We start from the raw sequence: 22053 nt of genomic DNA, 5'->3' as shown, positions 1-22053 counted from the left end.
GACGCGCAAACTTATCAACTGACGGCGTGGCAGAGTGAGAAGAACCAGCGACTCAAGTACAAAGGGTCCCGGGTTCGACGAGTCAAACCTTTTATTTTTTCTCGTTTTTTGCTTCAACCAATAAAGTAGGCATTTGTAACTATAAGTAAAATATTAATTCACCATATGGTTATAATGAATAAAACAATAGAAATTTTCAATCACTTGTAAATTCTTTTGCTGTTCCATGTTCCTAGGAACAAAATTTAATCTGTTGACAGCGTAGCATCCAGTATTAGCAAAGGGGATTCCCCCCTCCCTCAACTCCTTTGTAAATCGCACTGTCAACAGATGTAGACACGAAGCGTCAAGAACATTTATTACACAACGACTGTCAAGGGCGCCGATCATGGGGGGCCCGTCCCCCCAAGCTCATGTGGGCCCCATGTATTTCTATGAATATGTATTTTTTTATTGTTACATGTATTGTTGTATGTATTTTTTATGAATGGGTCCCCCAAATTTACAGAGAAATCGGCGCCGTTGACTGTCGTAACCATAATACAACTCGTGATATCAGTATATTTACGGAATACATTGAGTTTCCTTGCTAGTTTACATGGAACATTGAAAGATTTTACAAGTGATTTTAAAATTTCTATTGTTTTATTCATTATATACATATTGTGAATTAATATTTTATTTATAGTTATAAATGGTTACTTTATTAGTTGAAGCAAAAAACAAAACAAGGATTGACTCGAATGGGAATCGAACCCGGGACCCTTTGCATATGAGTTGCACACTTTACTCACTCTGCCACGCCGTCACTTGATAAATTTGCGCGTCGAATAGTATATGTGGCGAGTAGAAAACTTTTGAAGACGGTTTTTCTCCCTTATTTTTGCCCATTGCGCTCTCCCAGTTTGTAATATTAACTCTTTAAATGTGCACTACCTCCTCCCAAAAAATAGCCCCGAAGATCACTTACCAAAGTCTGCCTTCTCCTTGTAAGTTTGGGTGATTATATTGTGAGACTTCTCAACAAGATAGATTATGGTATTTGTATAACTGTTCCGACTTATGCTGAATATAAAGAATGAAATAAGACAAATCCTTCCTCCTATTTGTGCATTTCTACATACAAATTATCTGTATATTGTCTCTGTCTTGCTATTATCTTCTGCTTAGTCGAAGCTATAAATAAGAATTATACACAATGACACTGTACTAAGTATTCAAGCTTCTTATTTTATGGCCTCGACTTGGTGAAATATGCAAGAAAACAAATTACTTTTACAGTGGTGCCCACTCCCCTTATGTCCATGACGCACCCCCAACTGTCTGACTTACCCCCCTTCCCTGCCAGCCTGATCGTATAATTATGACAATTCAAATTTAAATGTTGGGGGCGCGGTGGCTCAGTGGTAGAGCGTTCACCTCTGGTGCTTGGGGTCCCGGGTTCGATCCCAGCTCCCGCCAAGTGAACTTTGTGGTGGACAAACACCGTGCTCGTGGGTTTTCTCGGGGCTCTCCCGTTTCCTCCCACTTTCTTCATTCCACCATTTCACTCATCTCTCATCATCACCGTCTCCTTTAGCCTAACCGGCATAACCGTGGGACGTAAAACTCAAAGATTTCATTTCATTTTTTCAAATTTAAATGTTACGTACAAACACTTTCTCTTGCCAAATCGCCTGTTGTACTACCCATAATTTTCAAGTTCAAATACAAAATTCTTCAAATACAAAATACTTACAATATGCCAAAAGCTAAAAAACTTGAAACAGTTTCAAGATAGCGGCCCAGGATAACGAATATCTTATCTGAGGATACTGATACATGGAAGTTGCTGTCACTATAAAACATTTAAAATTCTTTTACATTAAAAAAAAAAACCCTACTATAACCGACTAATTCAAATAATCTGGTCTGACGAATTTTAACGCATATAAAATATAAATCAAAACAACGTTTTAATCAAAGAGGATTGATGACTTTGCCTCTGGTTAAACATGGACAAGAGTAATGACTGGTCAAGGCTCTGCTATCTAAATACCACTTTCCAAATTCCAAACTCTGGACAAAACATAACTGAACTTCAAACTAAAGTTGGATGACTAGTTACTTAATTAACAGGGTATGAGAAATTATTCATCAAGACTTTCATAAATGCAACCGAAAACCTTAAAACCGTTTCAACCATTAACCAAAATGGTCAGTATCGTGGCATAAAGGACAGAAGAAAAATTTTATGCATTGTGCTATCCGTAGGTGTTCTTTCATGAAATAATTTTTACACCCCCCTCAAGCATACTTATATAGATTTTTACCCCTCCAATATTTCAATGACGCAGTTTGCGTCATAGTCCCTCCCCCTTGTGGGCACCCTGACTTTTAAGAAATTACTTCTTGTTTGTTAATCACACGTACATATTTAACTTACCTAATTGAGGAGCTGACTGTAGCAGCAGCTGAGATTGAAATGTTGTACCACCCTGAATTGCTGGTAATCTTGGATTAAGGATCTGCATTCCTGAAATAGGTGTTTGGACCTGAACGCCAGTCCCACCAAGTTGTAATGTTCCTCCAGCTGGTGCTGTACCTGCTACTTGGATACCACCTCCGATCTGTATCCCACCAGCAACCTGAAGAGCATTGCCCGATACTTCTAATGGTCCTCCTGCTGCTGTCTGGATCTGCACACCACTGGTTGCTACTTGTAAGCCAGCATTTGTTAACTGATATTGTTGATATTGGAGATGTAAACCTGATCCATGCTGGACCTGGTCACAGAAGAAAATGATTTACATATTACATATTTTATTCATTAATAATGGCTAATTTGACAAATGACCTCTACTTTTTTGAATTTTGCTGCCCTTGCTAAATATAAACTATCTTACTACATTAAAGGCCTTTTATTATTCTTTTCAATACACCCTAAAGAAATCCATATGAAGAAATCAACAGAAACACAAAGTATTACCAGCTATTGGTCCCACAAACATTCTTGTATGTTATTTTCATTCGTCTGTAACTTATAACGTGAAATCCAAGAGATTTCTTCTCATACTCTAATAAAATTAATAAGTTACAATTTTTACCTATAATCAATGCGCTCACTTCTAACTTAAGGCTAACTATTTTATTCTTCCAAACACAAGAAACTACCTTGCTAAATCATGTCTAATTCACGGATTTCATTCGTATATTTTCAACATGAGATTTTTGGTCTGAACTCTAAAGTAAAACTGCTGATCTCTATTTAATAATACAAATAACCATTTGATGAATAAACTAAATAGTACTATCATGACAAAGAAAAAATTAATGCCGACGGAACACACACTGAAAATATTTAAATTTTATGGAAGTTTCTGTCAAAATATTTAGCATCTACCACGAACACAAGAAACCAGTCAGAACAAACAAACAAACAAACAAACGAACGAACGAACAAAAAATCAAGAATACGATATCTTTCTACTGACTCAAATTATCACAATGAACCCTGTTCAGACAAGATAGTTTAAGACATTTTAATCTGAACTGAACTGAATAGCTATAGCCTAATACAAAGTTACTGAAATTAATTCTTCTCTCCGCCTTATTAAAACGGTTAACATTTTAGACGATTACTATTGAAATATTTTTTGGTGTTTGTAAATTTGGTAGCTGGAGGCGAAAAATTGTGGAACAAGATACACAAACTCATTCTCCTTATCTGGAACAAGGAAGAATTGCCACAAGAGTGGAAAGAGTCAATCATTGTTCCAATTCACAAGAAAGAAAACTGACTGTAATTACATGGACAAAACTGACTGTAATAATTATCGAGGCATTTCTCTTCTGTCAACATCCTATAAAATCCTTTCAAATATTCTGTTAGCAAGATTGACCCCATACGCAGATGAAATTATTGGAGATTATCAATGCGGATTTAGACGAAATCGATCAACTATCGACCAAATATTTACCATTCGCCAAATACTCGAAAAGAAGTGGGAATACAATACCCCGGTACATCAACTATTTATTGATTTTAGAAAGGCTTACGACTCGGTTAGGAGAGTTACATTATACAACGTTCTTACAGAACTTAGAATACCGAGAAAGCTAATTAGATTAATTAAGATATGTTTAAGTGAATCCCAAAGTAAAGTCCGGGTAGGAAAATTTTTGTCCCCGAGCTTCCACGTCGAAAATGGCCTGAAACAAGGAGATGCGTTGTCGCCATTATTATTTAACTTTGTGCTGGAATACGCCATAAGGAAAATCAAAGATAGCAACCAGGGCCTAGAGTTGAACGGCATTCACCAGGTTATGGCATATGCTGATGATGTAAATTTAATAGGGGATGATAGGAGAACAGTAGAAATAAATGCAGAGATCTTATTAAACGCTTGCAGGGACATGGGTTTAGAAGTAAATGCAGAGAAGACTAAATACATGGAAGTGCGTCGGGACCGTAATACGGCAAATTGTGGAGGCGTTAAAATATTAAATAATGCTTTTGATAAAGTGGATACTTTCAAATATTTAGGATCAATATTAACAGACGAAAATCATATTCACGAAGAAATTAAATGTCGACTAAAAGCAGGGAATTCGTGTTACTACTCGGTTCAAAATCTCTTGTCGTCGCGAATTCTGTCGAGGAATTTGAAGCTTAAAATATATAAAACGATAACCATGCCTGTTGTTCTGTATGGTTGCGAAACATGGTCGCTTACTCTGAGGGAAGAACATAGACTGAAAGTATTTGAGAACAGGATCCTGAGAAGAATATTCGGACCCAAGAGGAACGAGAATGGGGAATGGCGGAAGCTTCATAACGAGGAACTACGTAGTTTATACGGTTTACCCAACATTGTTAGGGTCGTCAAGTCTAGGAGGCTTAGGTGGGCAGGTCATGTAGCTAGAATGGAAGAAAGTAGAAACGCTTTCAAAGTGTTGACTGGTAGACCCATAGGAAAACGACCATTAGGAAGACCTAGGCGCAGATGGGAGGATAATATTAAGATGGATCTCGCAGAGATAGGAATACAAAGTAGAAACTGGATGCAATTAGCTAAGGATAGAAGTCAGTGGAGAGCTTTTGTGAACGCGGCACTGAACCTCCGGGTTCCATAGGCCATAGAGTTAGTTAGTTAGTTAAATTTGGTAAATAAAAATATTGCTACGAAATACCAGGAAAATATATACCACTGACATGAACGAAAAATCAAGTCTATTTCGTTCCTTTGCTCAAAAACTAGGTTTTCACGTAATAGATTTCTCTAATGCATGTATGGACGTAAATGTGTTCTTACGCCAATTTTGATGGCGACTATTGTTTAGATTGGAAAAATAAAACAGCATGTAAATTATGACGACTCACATGGAAAATCTAACCACAGAAAGCAAATGCCACTTCTGTGAGTATACATTTTGTACGTTTAGCACACACTATTATTTCTTAGAACACGAGTTTGAGGATCCTAATATTATTTTTGGAGTCACCTCTGCAGAATATTTATCCGAGCAATCTCAAATTTCAAGTTCGTGCGACTATAAGATGTCACCGTAGCAATAATTGCGTTAAGTGCATTCGAGTAATGATTAACACATGTACTTCGATGAGTCAAGACAAGAAAAGCAGAAAAAAATCCTTATAGAAGCAACATGTCAAATTTCGAATTTCCGTTTCGAATTTACATTTGTGTTTCATAAAATGTAACGGAATAAATCAGGAATTACATTATTTTGCTATGTGGGTTTCCTTACGGATGAAGAAGCAATATTTTAGGCAGAAAATACAAAAGAAAACCTCTGTCTTTAAAACGCATTTATAATTTTAAAAAATCGCAAGTGTTTTAGAACACCTCTTCTGATTTTTGCGAAGTGATCAAATCTAATTTATTATCTAAAGACTGATTAATTTAGGTTTAACGTTCCTTTTTGTTACAAAGATTATACGTGGCAGAATCTATTTCTCCAAGTTCGATGCGAATCATTAGTCGGGTTTGCATTCAAAAAAAGCATCGCCCACCGGAAACAGAAGCCGGGATCACAAACTGGAAGTACACGCATTAACCATTTGGCAACGACTCTCTAAACTAAAAGTGATTTTTTTGGTACAAAAAATAGCCAATACTTAATTCGGATTCTCTTCAAAGAGAATGCACGATGTGCTATTTACGAGAAGATACACTTTGATACGGAGGAAAAAATGAATTCAAAATCTGCCTAGTTATTAAAATGAGATTATGAATCGACGAAGTTCATCTACTAATAGAAGTTTCCTTTAAGTATTACTTCAATGTACAGTTAACGAATTTATATTTTATGGGCCGCACTGGACAGTATCTGAGCCTCTGATTCCTTTTCAACTAAGCGACGATGTAACGAAGGGAGCTGCCGACTATCTCACTTTATATGTACATGCGAACTGCTAATCGTACAGCAAATAAAAAATAGAAATATAAACGCCATTAGGAAATATTATTAGATATTTTTATATTCTGGTGCCTATTACAATGTCTACTTTACAATTCGGCGTCTCTTTCAATGCCCATTGTGAATAAGTTTTTCGCGCCTAGTAAGCAGTCTTTTTCGTAATTTTTAGTGCCTATTATGTCGAGTCTTACTTATAAGAGTTTCAATTCTGATGTACACTACTACTATATTTCCTCGATATTTATTAATTCTTAATTTTAAACTTTCAAAGAATTTCCCTGCGCCTATAGACCATAAAGTTAATAATGATACAAATATATTACCAATAGTTTAACCCTGTCTTGGTCATTGTCTTGAAGTTTTGCCACCAACTTCTTTGCATTACATGAAAGTTAGTTAGAGAACAGGCAGTACTGTGATTGATTTGTCCATTCCGAATACTGACCATCCTGACTGATAGGCAAGTTATTTGCTCATATAAATATTGGAGTACGTTAAAAATTGCTAGCATGCCATGAAACTTATGCATCTATTTTAACATTCTGAATTCTTTTACGCCACACCTAGATTGCATATCTTCATTGTCTATTAAAACATGGTATGTAACTCAACAGAGCATACAAACATCTTTTCATATGTTCGGTCTTCGTAAAATCTACTGTTCTTTACTACCAGTTTATTTACTTTTAATTATAGGAGCCTTCTGGAAATAATTCTAGACTTCTGGCAAAATTTCACACTCGCACTTCCGAAGCAGTGTCAAAAAAATCAAGAAAGAAATTTATAATCCGCTTGAGGTACAAAGGTACCCTTGTTGAAGTTATTACTACTTTTGATCTGAAAGACTTTTAAGTATTTTCACTGTTCTGCTAATTTGTATATATATATATTGAAGGGTCTGTTTACCCTCTCTTGCATACAGCAGAACACAAGATACGATAATAAACACCTAGCTATATTAACGCACTGCCCCAATATTTATTTCATCAAATGCAGTAAACCAGAACATGAATCAGGATGGTTAGCATTCGGAATGGATGAAAAAAATCCTGCGATAACAAATCAAACATACTATTTAAGTTCGTTTGGTGAACTAAGATGCGGGATCTGTAATACATTCATTCATTTATTTATTTAAAAAAACACCCGAAATAATATATACGTGTGCTTGTAAAGCTGTCATCCACTGGAAACCCACATACGTGAAAAGTTGGTTGTTTAACCGCACCACACACGAAAATTACTGACAAATTCTAAAAGCTGGGACAAGTTGAAAGTGCATTCAGTTAGTGTCATTGTTCTTCAGTTAACGAGTATATACTTCCGAATTTCAAGCTGTCCTGATTGGTTTGAATTCTTAGACGAAAACGACTTTAGTTAAATGGATACTGAAAATTTATACTTCTTTCCACGAAAGAATTTCGGGAACCAAAGAAGATTTAATTATTACAAGCAAATCTAGCAGAAGACTTAACTAATATGCCACTGCACAACAAACTCGTTTATCAGTCCTTACAACGCTGACGTACAAGTTACTTTATTCCTATTGATTATCGTATTCTTGTATTTGGAATATTAAAAAAGAAAGTAATTTTTGATAAATGAAAAAACAATTGCTGGAAATATTTGGACTACATAAACTTTCATTTAAATGCGCTGAAACAACAACATAAATAAACGAGGATATATAAAGAAATGGAAAATTTAGAGCGTATTGTGTGCGCAAGTATCTTCTATTACGTCAAAAACTTCTTCAAATGAATTTCATAATTCCAATATTTACAAGCAAAAAATACTTTCATGCTGTTAAATACCTGGATGCCATGTGCTTGTAGTCCTGCCAACTGCGCTCCTGATGATGGCACAGCAAAATATTCAACTCTTCCATCAGTTTGGGTTGCTCCCACTTGCAAAGGAATTCCCACAGCAGTAGGCGTTGCAGTCATCACAGATACAGTCTCTTCAAGTCCTGGACTCCTAGAAGTTGCCATTTCTATACTAAAAGGTTGTAAATCATCTCGACTCTGCATATCAATAGACTCTTCTAGACCAGATAATCCAAGTTTCTCCAGAGTTTGAGACACATCGTTAACACTTGCAGCAGAAATGTCGTCTGCGCTCACTAAACTTTCATCATCAGTGGCGATCAATTTCTCTTGTCTATCGTCATCAATTGTTGGGATGCATTCTTCTGCCCCGTCTGTTCCTGATTCTGATTCTACTTGTTCGTCTCCTAAATCATCTCTAGTGCTTACCAAACCTTGCTGTCTCACTTCTTCAACTAACAACGCAGGAAGATCTTCTTTACTTAGGAGGACACTACTAACGTCACTTCTTTGTGTTATTCCGACATCCGCTTGAGACGTTGCAGCTGCATTGAGGTTGAGAGATTGAGCTTGCAGTGTTGATGAAGGGATTTGGAGGGATCCATACAATGGAAGAGTTTGATGTGAAAATACAAACTGCTGTTCCACCTGTAATGACAAATTATAGAATCAAGTCTAACTGCAACACAGGAAGAATTATTTACTTGAATAAACACGCATAAAAGGCAACAAGGGATATGTACAAGTGTACGCAACATAAGAAACGTTATTTAAAAGGTGTTAAGAAATTCTGAAGGTTGAAACATTTTGTTCTTTTCACCTATACATGCTAACAAAAACTGAAGCAAAAAGAATTGTCGGCAGATGTGTAGCGTTATGGAGGGTGTGTAAACGGTTAGTCACAAAGATTAGGCACATCGTGAATGGTCTCCAGAGGGCAGTAATGTAAATCACGCCTGGTGCTGTTAGTCAATTGTGAACCATGCAACAGTGAGTAAGCAACAGGGTTGGCAAAAACCATGGTTTTTATTTTTTTTTTTTTTTAAATAATAAAGCTTGTTTTTTTGTTTAAACCCGGATTTTTAAGTTTCAACCTTTTTTTTTTTTTTTTTTTTTTTGTTTAAATAATTTGCTCTACGTATTTATATTATATATTGACAGAAATAAGTTTGTTTCTCCTTGGTGTTATTATGCAACAACAGGATTATGCTGGAAGGGGCACATAAGCTTAAAGTGGAATCCAAACCGCTTTTCGGCTTCTATCCAAGAGAAATTGTCCGTTTGGACACGAAACTGAGACTAATTGGTCACAAATGTGATGAGTCTGCCGACTCACTCACGAAGGAAAAAAAATGAAATTAAATTTTTGAGTTTTACGTCCCACGGTTATGCTGGTTAGGCTAAAGGAGACTGTGATGATGAAAGATGAATGAAATGGTGGAATGAAGAAAGTGGGAGAAAACGGGAAAAGCCACGAACACGGTGTTTGTCCACCACACAGTTCACTTGGCGGGGGCAGGGTTTGAACCCGGGACACCAAACACTAGAGGTGAACACTCTACCACTGTCACTCACAGAGGACTCCTGATAAAAATACGTTGTACTGATCTTTACATAAGCCTACTTGTTAATGTAATTATAGAGTCATTTCAGAAGGACAAAAAGATAAACAGTTACACAATCAAAAACATTATACAGAATTATGTATAAATAGGGAAACTCCCGCCTTAGCCGTTGGGAAAATCCTGTTATTAAATTAGCCATTGGGAAAATCCTGTTATTACTTTAAATGTATTTGCATGTAAACTTTTAAGGTCAACATATCATAATCAGTTCACTAAAACTGAGGTATTAAATTACACATTTGGTATGTAGATATCATTCAATGAAATTAAAACAAAGTCCAATCCAAGCTAATGTTGGAAGCTACGTAGGCGGTTGATAAATTTTGCTAATTTCTATCAATATATCTAAGCAATCTTGGCTTCTTCATAAATCAACAGGCGTTCAAGCAAGCACAATTATACAATTTTGTTTCGTTTCGTATGTTTAGGCTTATCATCCTTATGAAATAATACTGAGGCTATCACGTAGAAGACTTTCGCTTAAAGGGACTCCTGAACCGCTACTTGCTTAAAACTTGAAAGAAGGGTTGTAGTTCGACCAAGAATTGAATACGGGACTCCTTGATTAAAAGGCGAAAGTAGATAAAACTAATATAGATGTGTGGAAACGTCACCATGAAGTTCACACGATATAAAGCATTTTTCTTTTATTTTCTTCTTCTTTTTTTGATTTAAACTTTTTTTTTTTTTAAACCAACTGGCTTAAACCAGCCAACCCTGATACATAGTATTAGTGAAGTACACCAATTAAGATCCAGATTATTTATAACGTTTAGTTAACTTCCTTAACTGAAATAATTTGAACTAATCAACCTCAAACTAGTTTGAAAATATCCCTTTGGTACTATTTTCTTGAAGTTATCACTACTATTACAAATATTAATAAACTACATTTAGTCTGCTATCGACGTGTTTCTGCTTCTTACGCTCTACTATCTACGACTGAACCAAAAGGATATGAGATGGCAACCTAAGAAACAGATAATTTGTGTGCACATCCGTCGTAACTTCCAATGTCTTAATTCTTCTAGGATATATATATATAATACATTTATTTTATGGTACTCTAATACTCTAACCTAAAACCCGTATTATTACCTTTTACCCCAATAAAAATAACAAGTGAAATGGCAAAATTAAAAGTAAAATGCACAGAAAAACTATATCAGCAATAAAACTGTGCATTTCCACACACATGAAAAATCAAATACAGAAAGCAGAATAGAAGATGATCTGATTCAGATCGGTGATGCCACAATTACGCCGAAGACTAATATTTGGAATATCAACTTGACTTGAAAATTTGGTTTGTTAAATCATATGGGATTTATTTCAATAAAGGAGATTTTTGATTATCATTTTAATTATTTATTCTGCACGACTGTTTTCAGTTCTTATTCTGTTTAAAAAAAAAAAAAAAAAAAGTTTATTTTTCAATTCTAAATTTACCCGTTGGAAGAAATTAGTTTTACGAAACAAAAGAGACTAGAAATAGGACCAAAAAATGAAATGAAATGAAATATTTAAGTTTTACGTCCCACGGTTATGCCGGTTAGGCTAAAGGAGACGGTGATGATGAGAGATGAATGAAATGGTGAAATGAAGAAAGTGGGAGGAAACGGGAGAACCCCGGGAAAACCCACGAGCACGGTGTTTGTCCACCGCAAAGTCCACACGGCGCGGGGTGCGATCGAACCAGGGACCCCAAGCACCGGAGGTGAACGCTCTATCACTGAGCCACCGCGCCCCCTAGGAATAGGACAAATTAATGCAATTTTAAGATTAAACCTTAATAACTACAATAAACGATTTTATATAAACTAAACTGATATTTCTAATTCCTCATAACTCCTTTCGTAATAACTGCCAGAAAACATTCATCTGATTATTTGTAATAAACCAAATACCAAATGTTTCATAAAGAAGTAAGAAATACAGAAAGACGAAATAACCAGAAATGGTATTTTATTTGAAAGGATTGGTTGATAGCATATTAACGATGGACGTTGGTGCCAGGGTAGAAAATATATACGAATTCAGAGACTGAAGATTCTTGATCCAGTATGTTTTCTTAGGCCGTTGTAACAAGAATACGTGTCTCTGAAAAACTGTGAATGATCAAGAAGACTGTGATTATGTGTCTGTGTGTGTTATCGAGCAAACACCCGAACAAATTATATTAAAAACTGTATGTTTTCCAAAGAAATTTACCTGTTGCTGAAAGCTTCGTATCTGCTGCTGTAATTGTTGCTTCTGCTGTAAAACTTGTCTGACATGATGATGAAGTTGTTGCGAAGGACATGTAGTGGGGGCTGACATAGTTGTAGCTGGAGACCCTCCACTGTTTGCATCTAACTGTTGAAGTTGCACAAACAGTTGCTGTTGATTTTGAAGCGCCACCGAGTTAGGAGATGGCAAAGACGAAGCAGATTGCTTCCCTGCCTGATTCTGCTGGAGATCTTGATCTTGAACTTGAACTTGGGTGTGTTGCTGTGGTTGCTGCTGCTGTTGGATGACCTGCCGAATTGGATGACTCGTTATTTCTTCTTCAATATATATATATACAGGACACACTTTTATTCGTTATTTTTTTAAAACTGATTATAAGGTTTCAATCTCTAGACACACACTACGAGGGATTGTCGGAAAATAAGTTCCCCAAGCCTGCTATCTGCACGAAGATTATTCAAAATAATGATTCGAACAAGAGTCATGTTCCTCCCTTTTTCACAGTCCCCACCGTAACAGATCTATTTGTTTCACCGTTTCTATCTATAAATATAAATATTCCCCGTTCGCAAACATCTTTGTTCCGAGCACGGACGAATTGCGCACAGCAGCTTCCGTCTTCAATAGTGGTGAAACGTTGCTTCTTTTAGTGTCTTTTTTCAAAGTAGATAAGAAGTCGGTGTTGACATCCCATGTGTCCATTCGTAAGAACAATACTCCGCAGTTCCTTTGTCCCACGTTGGCAAACCACCACTTCTTCAAGCCTATCGAGCATCTACTGCTCTGTTCTCTCTTCCTTTAATATGACATGTCCATTTTAAAACAGCAGAACAAATACCCACTGTACTTTATTTGATCGATAACCTTGCTCTTCATCCATGTGTGATGCAATGCTCTCCTCCTCCTTCCCTTCACAGTGCTGTGCGAAAGGAAGAAATCTCACTGACATGATCTGCACGCACAAAACATACCGTGCAGATAATATCAATGAGATTTTCTCTTCTTCTTCATGCAAATAATGTCAATACAAATTTCACTGACATTATCTGCACAGTACGCTTTGTACGCCACACGCAGAAGAGGAAATATGACTGCATTGTCACAGCATGTTGCAAGCTTTATATCTATAGATTCTTGAGTAAACTTTTCTCCGACTACCCCTCGCATAACACTTACGGGTAAATTAAGAAAGAAAAAAAAGTACGAGAAAAACCGCTATTGAAATAAGGAGAAATTACAGAAAATTCAAGCAAAAATCGAAATGGCTAGACAAACTTACCACTAAAAGTCTCCGATTCTGTTTATATATAATTAAAGCGCCAATGAAACTAATAAAATAGGTTTTCTTTCCTATTGTATAAATCAATTCAGTTTTTGAGTTATTCAACAATTTACGGGTATCTTCGAACATTCTATCTTGCACGAAATTTCTGATAGTTTGTGTAGCGATATATAGAAAATTCCATGCATCGAGCTATCATTCTAGGACAAGAGAGTAGAAAACGAACACAATAAGGAAAGTCAAAATATATAAATGCATTTTGTGCATTGCGATCCATGAAGTTTTGATGCAAGTCGGAACGGATATCTGCGCTATGAGCCGGTATTTTCAGTCAAAAAAAAGTAACAAAATTATTTCAAACTTGAAACGAAAGAAAAACTTTTATAAACGTATGTTCTTTTGCCTTAGCATAATGGAAACAGCAACTGCACAGATAAGATACAATTTGCAGCTAATACTTAAATGGTTGAAAAAGTTTCGCAGCACAGAGAACTTCATATTCGACTGTAACTATATTATATACATAATGAACTGCTTACCAGAAAATAATTAAGCTGCATGTTCTAGGACAGGGGAAATTGAGCGGCTGCAAGATTATTATTTGCTAGTTTCTTCATTAATTTTTAGTCCTTTTCCCTTCCACCAAGTTTTTTTTTTTTTTTTTTTTTTTTTTTTTTTTTTTTTTTTTTTTTAAATACTTTTCGCTGTTCTTCATTTCTACCAACCTACTCGTCCTATGAGTTTTATCTTACTGCAGTAAACTCCATTTATAATTCAGTAAGGTTCATTTATATTACGTAACTATGTGACACTACATGGAGCTGATTACGTAATTGTCTGGTGTTTTCCTTCTCCCTACCTCTTTTGCTCCCTAAAACTCATAGTGTGCTTTTTTATATTCTGATTGTTTTCAATATATCATATTCCATATCATTTTCCAGTTCAGATTCTGATTAAGTAACAAGCACTAACCTTGTATCCACCAATCATTATTTCTTCTTATGTCACTTCGGGCCCCCTCTGCGTTCCTCTTGCTGAACGTTGAGGTTTTCATATTGTTTATATAAATTATGTATAATAAAGAAAAATGATTTACGTAACAAAATTAATTTTGAAGGACAGGTCTTTGCAAGTAAAGATGTGTACGGATCTACAAGTGATACTAGAAAATTCACAGGGTTTTCGGATGAGCCTGTGTTCTAGTATTTCAAGAAACTCGTTGTTGGATACAAGGTAAATGTTTGTCATTCAATTATAGATATATTTTATAGCGTCTATTAGCAAGTATATCAACTTCAACTACTTACTTGTTGTTGAAGCTGTTGATTCAGCTGATGCAATTGTTGTAACTGTACTTGTTGATTATGCTGTTGTTGCAATGCTAATTGTATTTGTTGTTGCTTTCTATTATTTTTAGCTTCTTTCTTGGAGACAGGCTTTGCTTTCGGTCGATCACTTATGGCAGTTGATGTTACAGATTGAGTAGCAACAGATGAGGGCGAAACGTCGTTCCCTTGGGAAGTTCCTTTTGGTGTTACAGACGCACTGGAAGTCGCTACGGTTACAGAAGGTTGCGCTTGGTAAACTGGAGCCGTCACGAAATTTGTCTCTCCCACAAGGGAAATAGGATTCTGTAGACAGTTGCTATTAATCGCCGATACAGAAACCGGTAACTGCCCCACTTTTCCATAAAAGTTATTCGGAACAGCTATGGTTGAATTCGTGCCTTGAAATAATGTCGTCGGCATTGGAGAGGTACAAACCAGACCTAAAAAAAATAATCACTCAAATAAATTATGCTACAAGATCACTTATGGCATGAGTAAAAGTGTAAACTAACCAAATATTACCTAATCCACTCCCATAATCATATACCATGACATTTTTAATGAAAAGATTCGGAAAATGTGGAAAAGAAAGCATGAACAGAAAACCACCAACAAAAGAATGGAAATAATATTTTTAAAGAGTGCTCATATTTAGTAAAAAAGATCAAATTTGATTTCACATTGTAAAACTATACTTGACTTTCTAACTAAATGCTCTAACCAGAACAGAACACATTTATTGATTTTGCTTTCAATCGAGAGAAAAATGCAGAGATGGAACTTATTTTTGCGATGCTAAGTCTATTAAAATAACAATTGTGTCAAATATTGCTGTCCCTTAGCATTTTTGCAATATGAGGATCTAATATTGACACCAAATGTGAGAGGTACACTCATGTCCAAAATGACTGTCGCATATCTATATCTTCTTGTAAGAATTTAATATAATAATGATTTTGCAGGGTACTTTCAATACTGATACTATGTATATAACCAGGAAATGTATATTTGTGGTAAATCTCATAGAAAAAGAATGAGTAAATGAAAATGTTGCTAAATGGACAAGAGAAGTTTTATTTTCGTTTTATTGTTCTTATTTACTGCTCTTTTGACATGAAATTTGCCACATACGTGTCTTTGCCGATTATACACATACTAACATGATAAGAAATGCTGGGCAAATTCGTTATCAAATTATATTCTTACAACAACATATTTATAGACATGCGACAATAATTTTGGACATGAGTGTACCAACAACTTTCCGTTTTAATAGGTGAAAGATGGAATCTACTCTTGGAATGTCCAACCCACTTTAAAAATCTCACTCACTGTTGTTCTTCTATGAGGATCAATATTGAAATAGCAACTGGTAGATTACTACTTCTGGTTTCAACGAAAAGGAGATAGAATCTCTTTAGAATGTATAATCTATAAAAACAATTTTAGGAATGATAAAAAAAAAAAAAGACAAAAAATTGCGATCTTGGCCAATAATTAGTTTTTGGATCAGAAGCCACAAAATTTTTAAACGGCCCCTATATCGAGTTTTCGTATTTTTTTACGGAATAAGAACATCATACTGACTTAAGTGATAGTTTGCATTTGGCTACAATGTATGTAGTTCTCCAGATATAAGGCCTACAAGAACATTTTTGTAGGCCAATAATTAGTTTTTGAATCACAAGCAAAAATATGTCGCTAGGTATAATGACCACGTAACAAAGGACTAATGCATCATGGTGTCAGAGTTCTCCGTAGTGGATTTCTTCTAGGTGATTACATGAACTTTTTGATATCCCCTAGTATACACTATGTGATCAAAAGTATCCGAACACCTGGCTGAAAATGACTTACAAGTTCGTGGCGCCCTCCGTCGGTACTGCTGGAATTCAGTATGGTGTTGGCTTACCCTTAGCCTTGATGACAACTTCCACTCTTGCAGGCATATTTTCAATCAGGTGCTGGAAGGTTTCATAGGGAATGGCAGTCCATTCTTCACCGAGTGTTGACCTGAGGAGAGGTATCGATGTAGGTCGGTGAGGCTTGGCACGAAGTCGGCGTTCCAAAACATCCTAACTCAGGATTCAACTCAGGGCTCTGTGCAGGCCAGTCCATTACAGGGCTGTTATGGTCGTGTAACCACTCTGCCACACGTCGTGCAGTATGAACAGGTGCTCGATCATGTTGAAAGATGCACTCGCTATCTCCGATTTGCTCTTCAACAGTGGGAAGCAAGAAGGTGCTTAGAACATCAATGTAGGCCTGCGAGGTGAGTGCCACGCAAAACAACAAGGGGTGCAAGCTAGGGGTGTTCGATAAGGCTGAAGACCTATCGAACTTCGGGAGTGGAAATTTATCGAGTTGTCATCGGTTACTCGAAACCATTCGAGTATTTGAAATTATCGAAGTTTCGGGTATTATCGAAATTTCGAGTATTATTGAAGTTTCGGGTATTATCGACATTTCGAGTATTATCGAAGTTTCGGGTATTACCAACATTTCGAGTATTATCGAAGTTTCGGGTATTACCGACATTTCGAGAATTATCGAAGTTTCGGGTATTATCAAAAGTAGTGATGAACAGTTCGGGCAGCCAAACTAGTCAAATAAAGTTTTTCATCTGATAAGTTATTGGAAAGTTGTATTTGTCGAAATCATATGTAAAATTATTTTTCTGCCTGCCCCCGTTATTAGCGCTATTGGCAAAGTGACTATTAGTAGACTAATGCTGTCTTGGATTCCAATTCCATTCGGGCGATGCATGTTTTCCCTTCCCTTTCTCTCTTCGGACAGACTGCTTAAACCTTGTACAGATCTGTGGGGGAAAAACTTTTCCTTCACTACATTGCTAAGGAGAGAAGTTTTAAAATGAACACTCTGCATATATGTAATACATATTATATACACCTATGATAACCTCGAATACATCGTTTCTTTCGAACACATCGATAATCCCGAACTTTTCTAAATATTCAAGCGACTCGACAAATGCGATCATATTGATATATTTCTGTATTTGCTGCTTTCAAACAATTCCGAGATTCTCGAACAGTTCGAGTGTCTCGAAGTTGTCTAATGTTTCTTACATTTTGAGTGCCTCGAACACTTCGAGAATCCCGAACATTTTGGGAGTCTCGATTATTTCGAGAGTCTCGAAAGTTCGATAATTCGATAAAATTAAAATTCTTTATCGATGAAACGGTTTTGAAATTTTATCGAATTGTTATCGATTACTCGATTATCGGAACAGCCCTAGTGCAAGCCCCCTCCAAGTAAAACACGCCCACTCCTACCACCACCACCTCCGAATTTTACTGTTGGCACTACACACGCTGACAGATAACGTTCACCGGGCATTTGCCATAGCCACACCCTGCCATCGGATCGCCACATTGTTTACCGTGATTCGTCACTGCACACAACGTTTTTCCACTGTTCAATCGTCCAATGTTTACGCTCCTTTCACCAAGCGAGGCGTCGTTTGGCATTTACCTTTGTGATCTGTGGCTTATGAGCAGCCACTCGACCATGAAATCCAAGTTTTCTCACCTTACGCCTAACTGTCATAGTACTTGGAGTGGATCTTGATGCAGTTTGGAATTCCTGTGTGATGGTCTGGATAGATGTTAGATGTCTGCCTATTACACTTTACGACCCTCTTTAATTGTCGGCGGTCTCTGTCAGTCAACAGACGAGGTCGGCCTGTACACTTGTGTGCTGTACGTGTCCTTTCACGTTTCCACTTCACTATCACATGAGACACAGTGGACCTAGGGATGTTTAGGAGAGTGAAAATTTTGCGTACAGACTTCTGACACAAGTGACACCCAATCACCTGACCACGTTCGAAGTCCGTTAGTTCCGCGGATCGCCACATTCTGCTTTCTCACTATGTCTAATGACCACTGTGGTCGCTGATAATGAGTACCTGGCAATAGGTGGCAGCACAATGCACCTATGAAAAACGAATGTTTTTTGGGTGTTCGGATACTTTTGATCACATAGTGTATATATATATATAAAACTTTGTAACGCCTAGAGCAATTTCAACCTAAAAGACACCCCAAAGTGTGAGAGATAGGAGGGGGTGACATGTAAAAATAATCCAAAGCGACTAATATTAGTGCGCAATCCATAGTTCTCGGGGCCGCTAAAATAAGTAGTGACGGTCCCAATGCAGTTCAAGTACAGCCCCATCGGCAAGAGAAAGGGGAGCGGGGGGAAATTAACATATCGAAAATTACTGATTTGTCGAATTCGTAGGTTTCGGGGTCGGGAAAAACGGCTGACCCGTTTGAAATTACCTTTGGAACGTAGTTTGTACCCATCTCAAATTTTTAATCATATCAATTTGATTAAAGGGTGTATTCTGTGCAGATAGTGTGTTTCAAAAGTAATGCCAAAACTAGAGTATACTCTGTATTTTTATCATTATACTATAGAAATACGTATCCTATAGAAAAAGAGGATTTAAATATTTTCCATAAATCTATTCCTCCCGTCCACCGAACGAGCATTTAAGCTAGTCCATAATAAAGAACTACTAGCAGCTGCCACCCCCTGTTCTTCATTTTCATGGGGATCCAATACTGAAATCTCAATGGTAAGTGTCTACCACTTCCTGTTTTAATATAGGGATAAAAAGCGGACATTGAATCTGTTCTTGGGATTCCGAATTCATATTGAAAAACAATCACTATCTATTATATTATTTCTATAGGGATTAATATTGAAACCTGAAATGAAAGGCCAAGATGGAATACATTATTGGGGAACAGAAGCAATATATCTGCCCTATGGCGATCAATAATGAAACTTGAAATTACAGATTTCTGACAGTTCCGGTTTCAGTGCAGGAATAAGGGCGGAGATTGAACTTATCATTAGGAATCTGATTTCGTGTCAGCAAACCACTGTATCACACCTCTTGCTGTTTTGCTTTGGTATCTGTCCATAGACAGATAGACAGATGGATCTAGTCGCCCTGTACGATTTCCCGTAGCAGGATATAGAAATGAGTGATCAAAAGTTGAATAATAAATTCTAATACAAGGAGACTACTCACAGAAGAGCTACAAATTATAGCAGAAGATAGTCTGATGTCCTAAAATCGTTTCTCTCTACTTTACTGCCCACAATACTGAAAAACATTTATTTATTTATTTTAAAAAACACACATACTACAAACACTTAGGTAGTTTCCAATTACCTATAACGCCATCCACTTAATACTAGAATTTCTTAGTGGGTACATGTTTAGTGTACGCGTCTATGGTGCGGGAGACCTGGGTTCGATTTGCAGTGGAAGCTCATGTGGTTTAGATACCACATGAGGCTGTAGCCTCATACAGCCTCGGTGCTGAGCGGGACGCTGAACTCCAAATCAATAAACTAATCGACTTACACTCACCTGTAGTTCCCTGAATTGCTTGAGAAACAATGGGTTGTGATCCAAGATCTATCACACTTGTACTGAGACCCAACGGCTGAACAGCAGGAACGAGAGCCGCTGTTGAAGAAACAGCAACTCCAGGCATTCCAGTCATTCCTAGTGACCCTAACTGAGTTCCCGTCTCTTGTCCTGCAGTACTAAGCACAAGCTGAGTAGGGCCCTTTTCCTGTAACTCTCTCTCCACCCTCTTAAATTAAAATGTAAAACAAAGTTTATGAGACATAGGTTACTAAAATAAATAAATAAATAACTAAATAAATAAATATGTTAAAGTTCGAGTGAGTAATCGAATAGTTAACTTCAAATTCAAAACTTTACCTTATACTCCCACCTACTATTCCTGTTTAATTCCCTCATAATATTTCAATCCTTTCTGGAATCATCTTCAAGTGCAAGAGCAATGCTGGCAGGAATGTATTTTTTCATAACATTATTATATCACTTCAAAACGTGTAAATAGAAAAATCGGCATCAAATATTTCGTTGTGCGCTGTCAATTCTATTCACTACTAGCGAGTTTTCGTAAATACAAACCTCTTGCCTTAACTTCTGTAACTATTTGAAATTCTGTAACTATTTGTGTTCACTATTGTTTGTTACTTAAACCCGTTTACGAGCTTGCAAAATTATGGAATAACTACGACTTACTATTCGCACAATATCACTTAAGCATTTGACTCCTTTCTTTTTCTTCTTGTTTTAATTTTGTATTTTAATATATTACCCACACTAACTGTAATTCCTTTCCCCTTTTCTTCCAGAAACATGCCTGCACTTGAAGATGATTCCAGAGAGGATTGAAATATGGTGAGGGCAATGAACACGAATGGAATTACGAGTACAAGGTAAGATTTTGAGTTTAAATGATGTACTCAAGATTACAGCTTAATAACCAGTGTAATTTTAGTTTCTATAAAGAATAAAAATTGTATTTGTTTACTTTTTAGTTCAGAAACATAATATATGATGTAAAATGGCTAGTAAAAAGCTGCAGGCATTTATAGTGCAGTTATCGAAAGCTGGCTTCTGACAGTTCCAGAGACCATGTGGTGTATTGGAGGCGCTGTTGCCAAAGAGTCTACAACCATAGAAGCAGCAGGTCCGCCAACGAACTTAGCACGTTTACCAATGATAAGACAGTATGATTTCGAAATAACAACAATAATAGTACTTGTAACAGTAGAATATGCAAGAGACAGGTTTCGGTTTTTACCTCCCCCTCCCGAGCAAGATAATGGGAAAAGAAACATTTTATGTACAAGAATCACGCGTCTTCTGGAAGGATATGAGATCGAGTGCTGGAATCTCCCCCCCAGCCTGACTACTACAGGAAAAGTAAATAAGACTAATAAAATTGGTTTTACATTGATTTTACACAAAAGTCGGAATCTGTCGTTTTACGTGGTACAAAACAGGAGACAATTCAATACAAAACCTTATACCTGCCTGCAAGTTAAAAGCCACCATCTTTTAGCAATTTGAAAAGGTATGCGTGTTACGTTAGTCTAGCATTTGCTATTAAAGTAATTAGCATTTATGTATATTTAATCAAACCGTATTACTCTGTCAGGTTCGATATTTGCCATCTCTCTCAAGAAACCAAACCGTATAATAACTATATCCTCCCTTTAATACAACCTTCCTTTCTAACAATTTGTTTATCGAAATCCTACCTTCGTAAGTACTTTGTGCAAGATTGTCTTCGCACCTACGAATAAAGGTTGGGAAAATAATTATACCAGTGATCTTTTCATAACGAATCAAAGAAAATTTACAGTTGGATATCTTTTCTGTTCACAGTAACTATAAGCGTGACATCGAATTGCACCCTTCGTGAAGTCATCTACAGTCAATTTTGGGCTTGTCTGCGATTCTTTTTATTTGTTTT

At 36.6% G+C, this 22053-nt stretch overlaps 1 protein-coding gene across 3 annotated transcripts in view; it reads right to left on the bottom strand.

Annotated features, from left to right (window-relative positions):
• Positions 1–22053, bottom strand: part of LOC145676470 (ankyrin repeat domain-containing protein 17-like) — a 151530-nt gene that overhangs the window by 16178 nt on the left and 113299 nt on the right. For 2 of the 3 annotated variants that reach the window (XM_081747272.1, XM_081747273.1), the window contains exons 15-19: positions 20124–20352; positions 14690–15150; positions 12083–12388; positions 8235–8894; positions 2426–2765 (exon numbers count right to left, since the gene is read on the bottom strand). In XM_081747272.1, coding sequence (XP_081603398.1) covers positions 2426–2765; positions 8235–8894; positions 12083–12388; positions 14690–15150; positions 20124–20352 — 1996 coding nt within the window. The remainder of the gene's footprint in view (positions 1–2425; positions 2766–8234; positions 8895–12082; positions 12389–14689; positions 15151–20123; positions 20353–22053) is intronic. The other variant, XM_081747274.1, reaches the window with a different exon arrangement.

Source organism: Thermobia domestica, unplaced genomic scaffold (assembly GCF_964235325.1).
Source record: "Thermobia domestica unplaced genomic scaffold, izTheDome1.hap1.1 HAP1_SCAFFOLD_153, whole genome shotgun sequence".
Classification (NCBI taxonomy): Eukaryota; Metazoa; Arthropoda; class Insecta; order Zygentoma; family Lepismatidae; genus Thermobia; species Thermobia domestica.
Note: the sequence above shows the minus strand (reverse complement) of the source record. Positions and strands in the feature narration are given on the sequence as shown.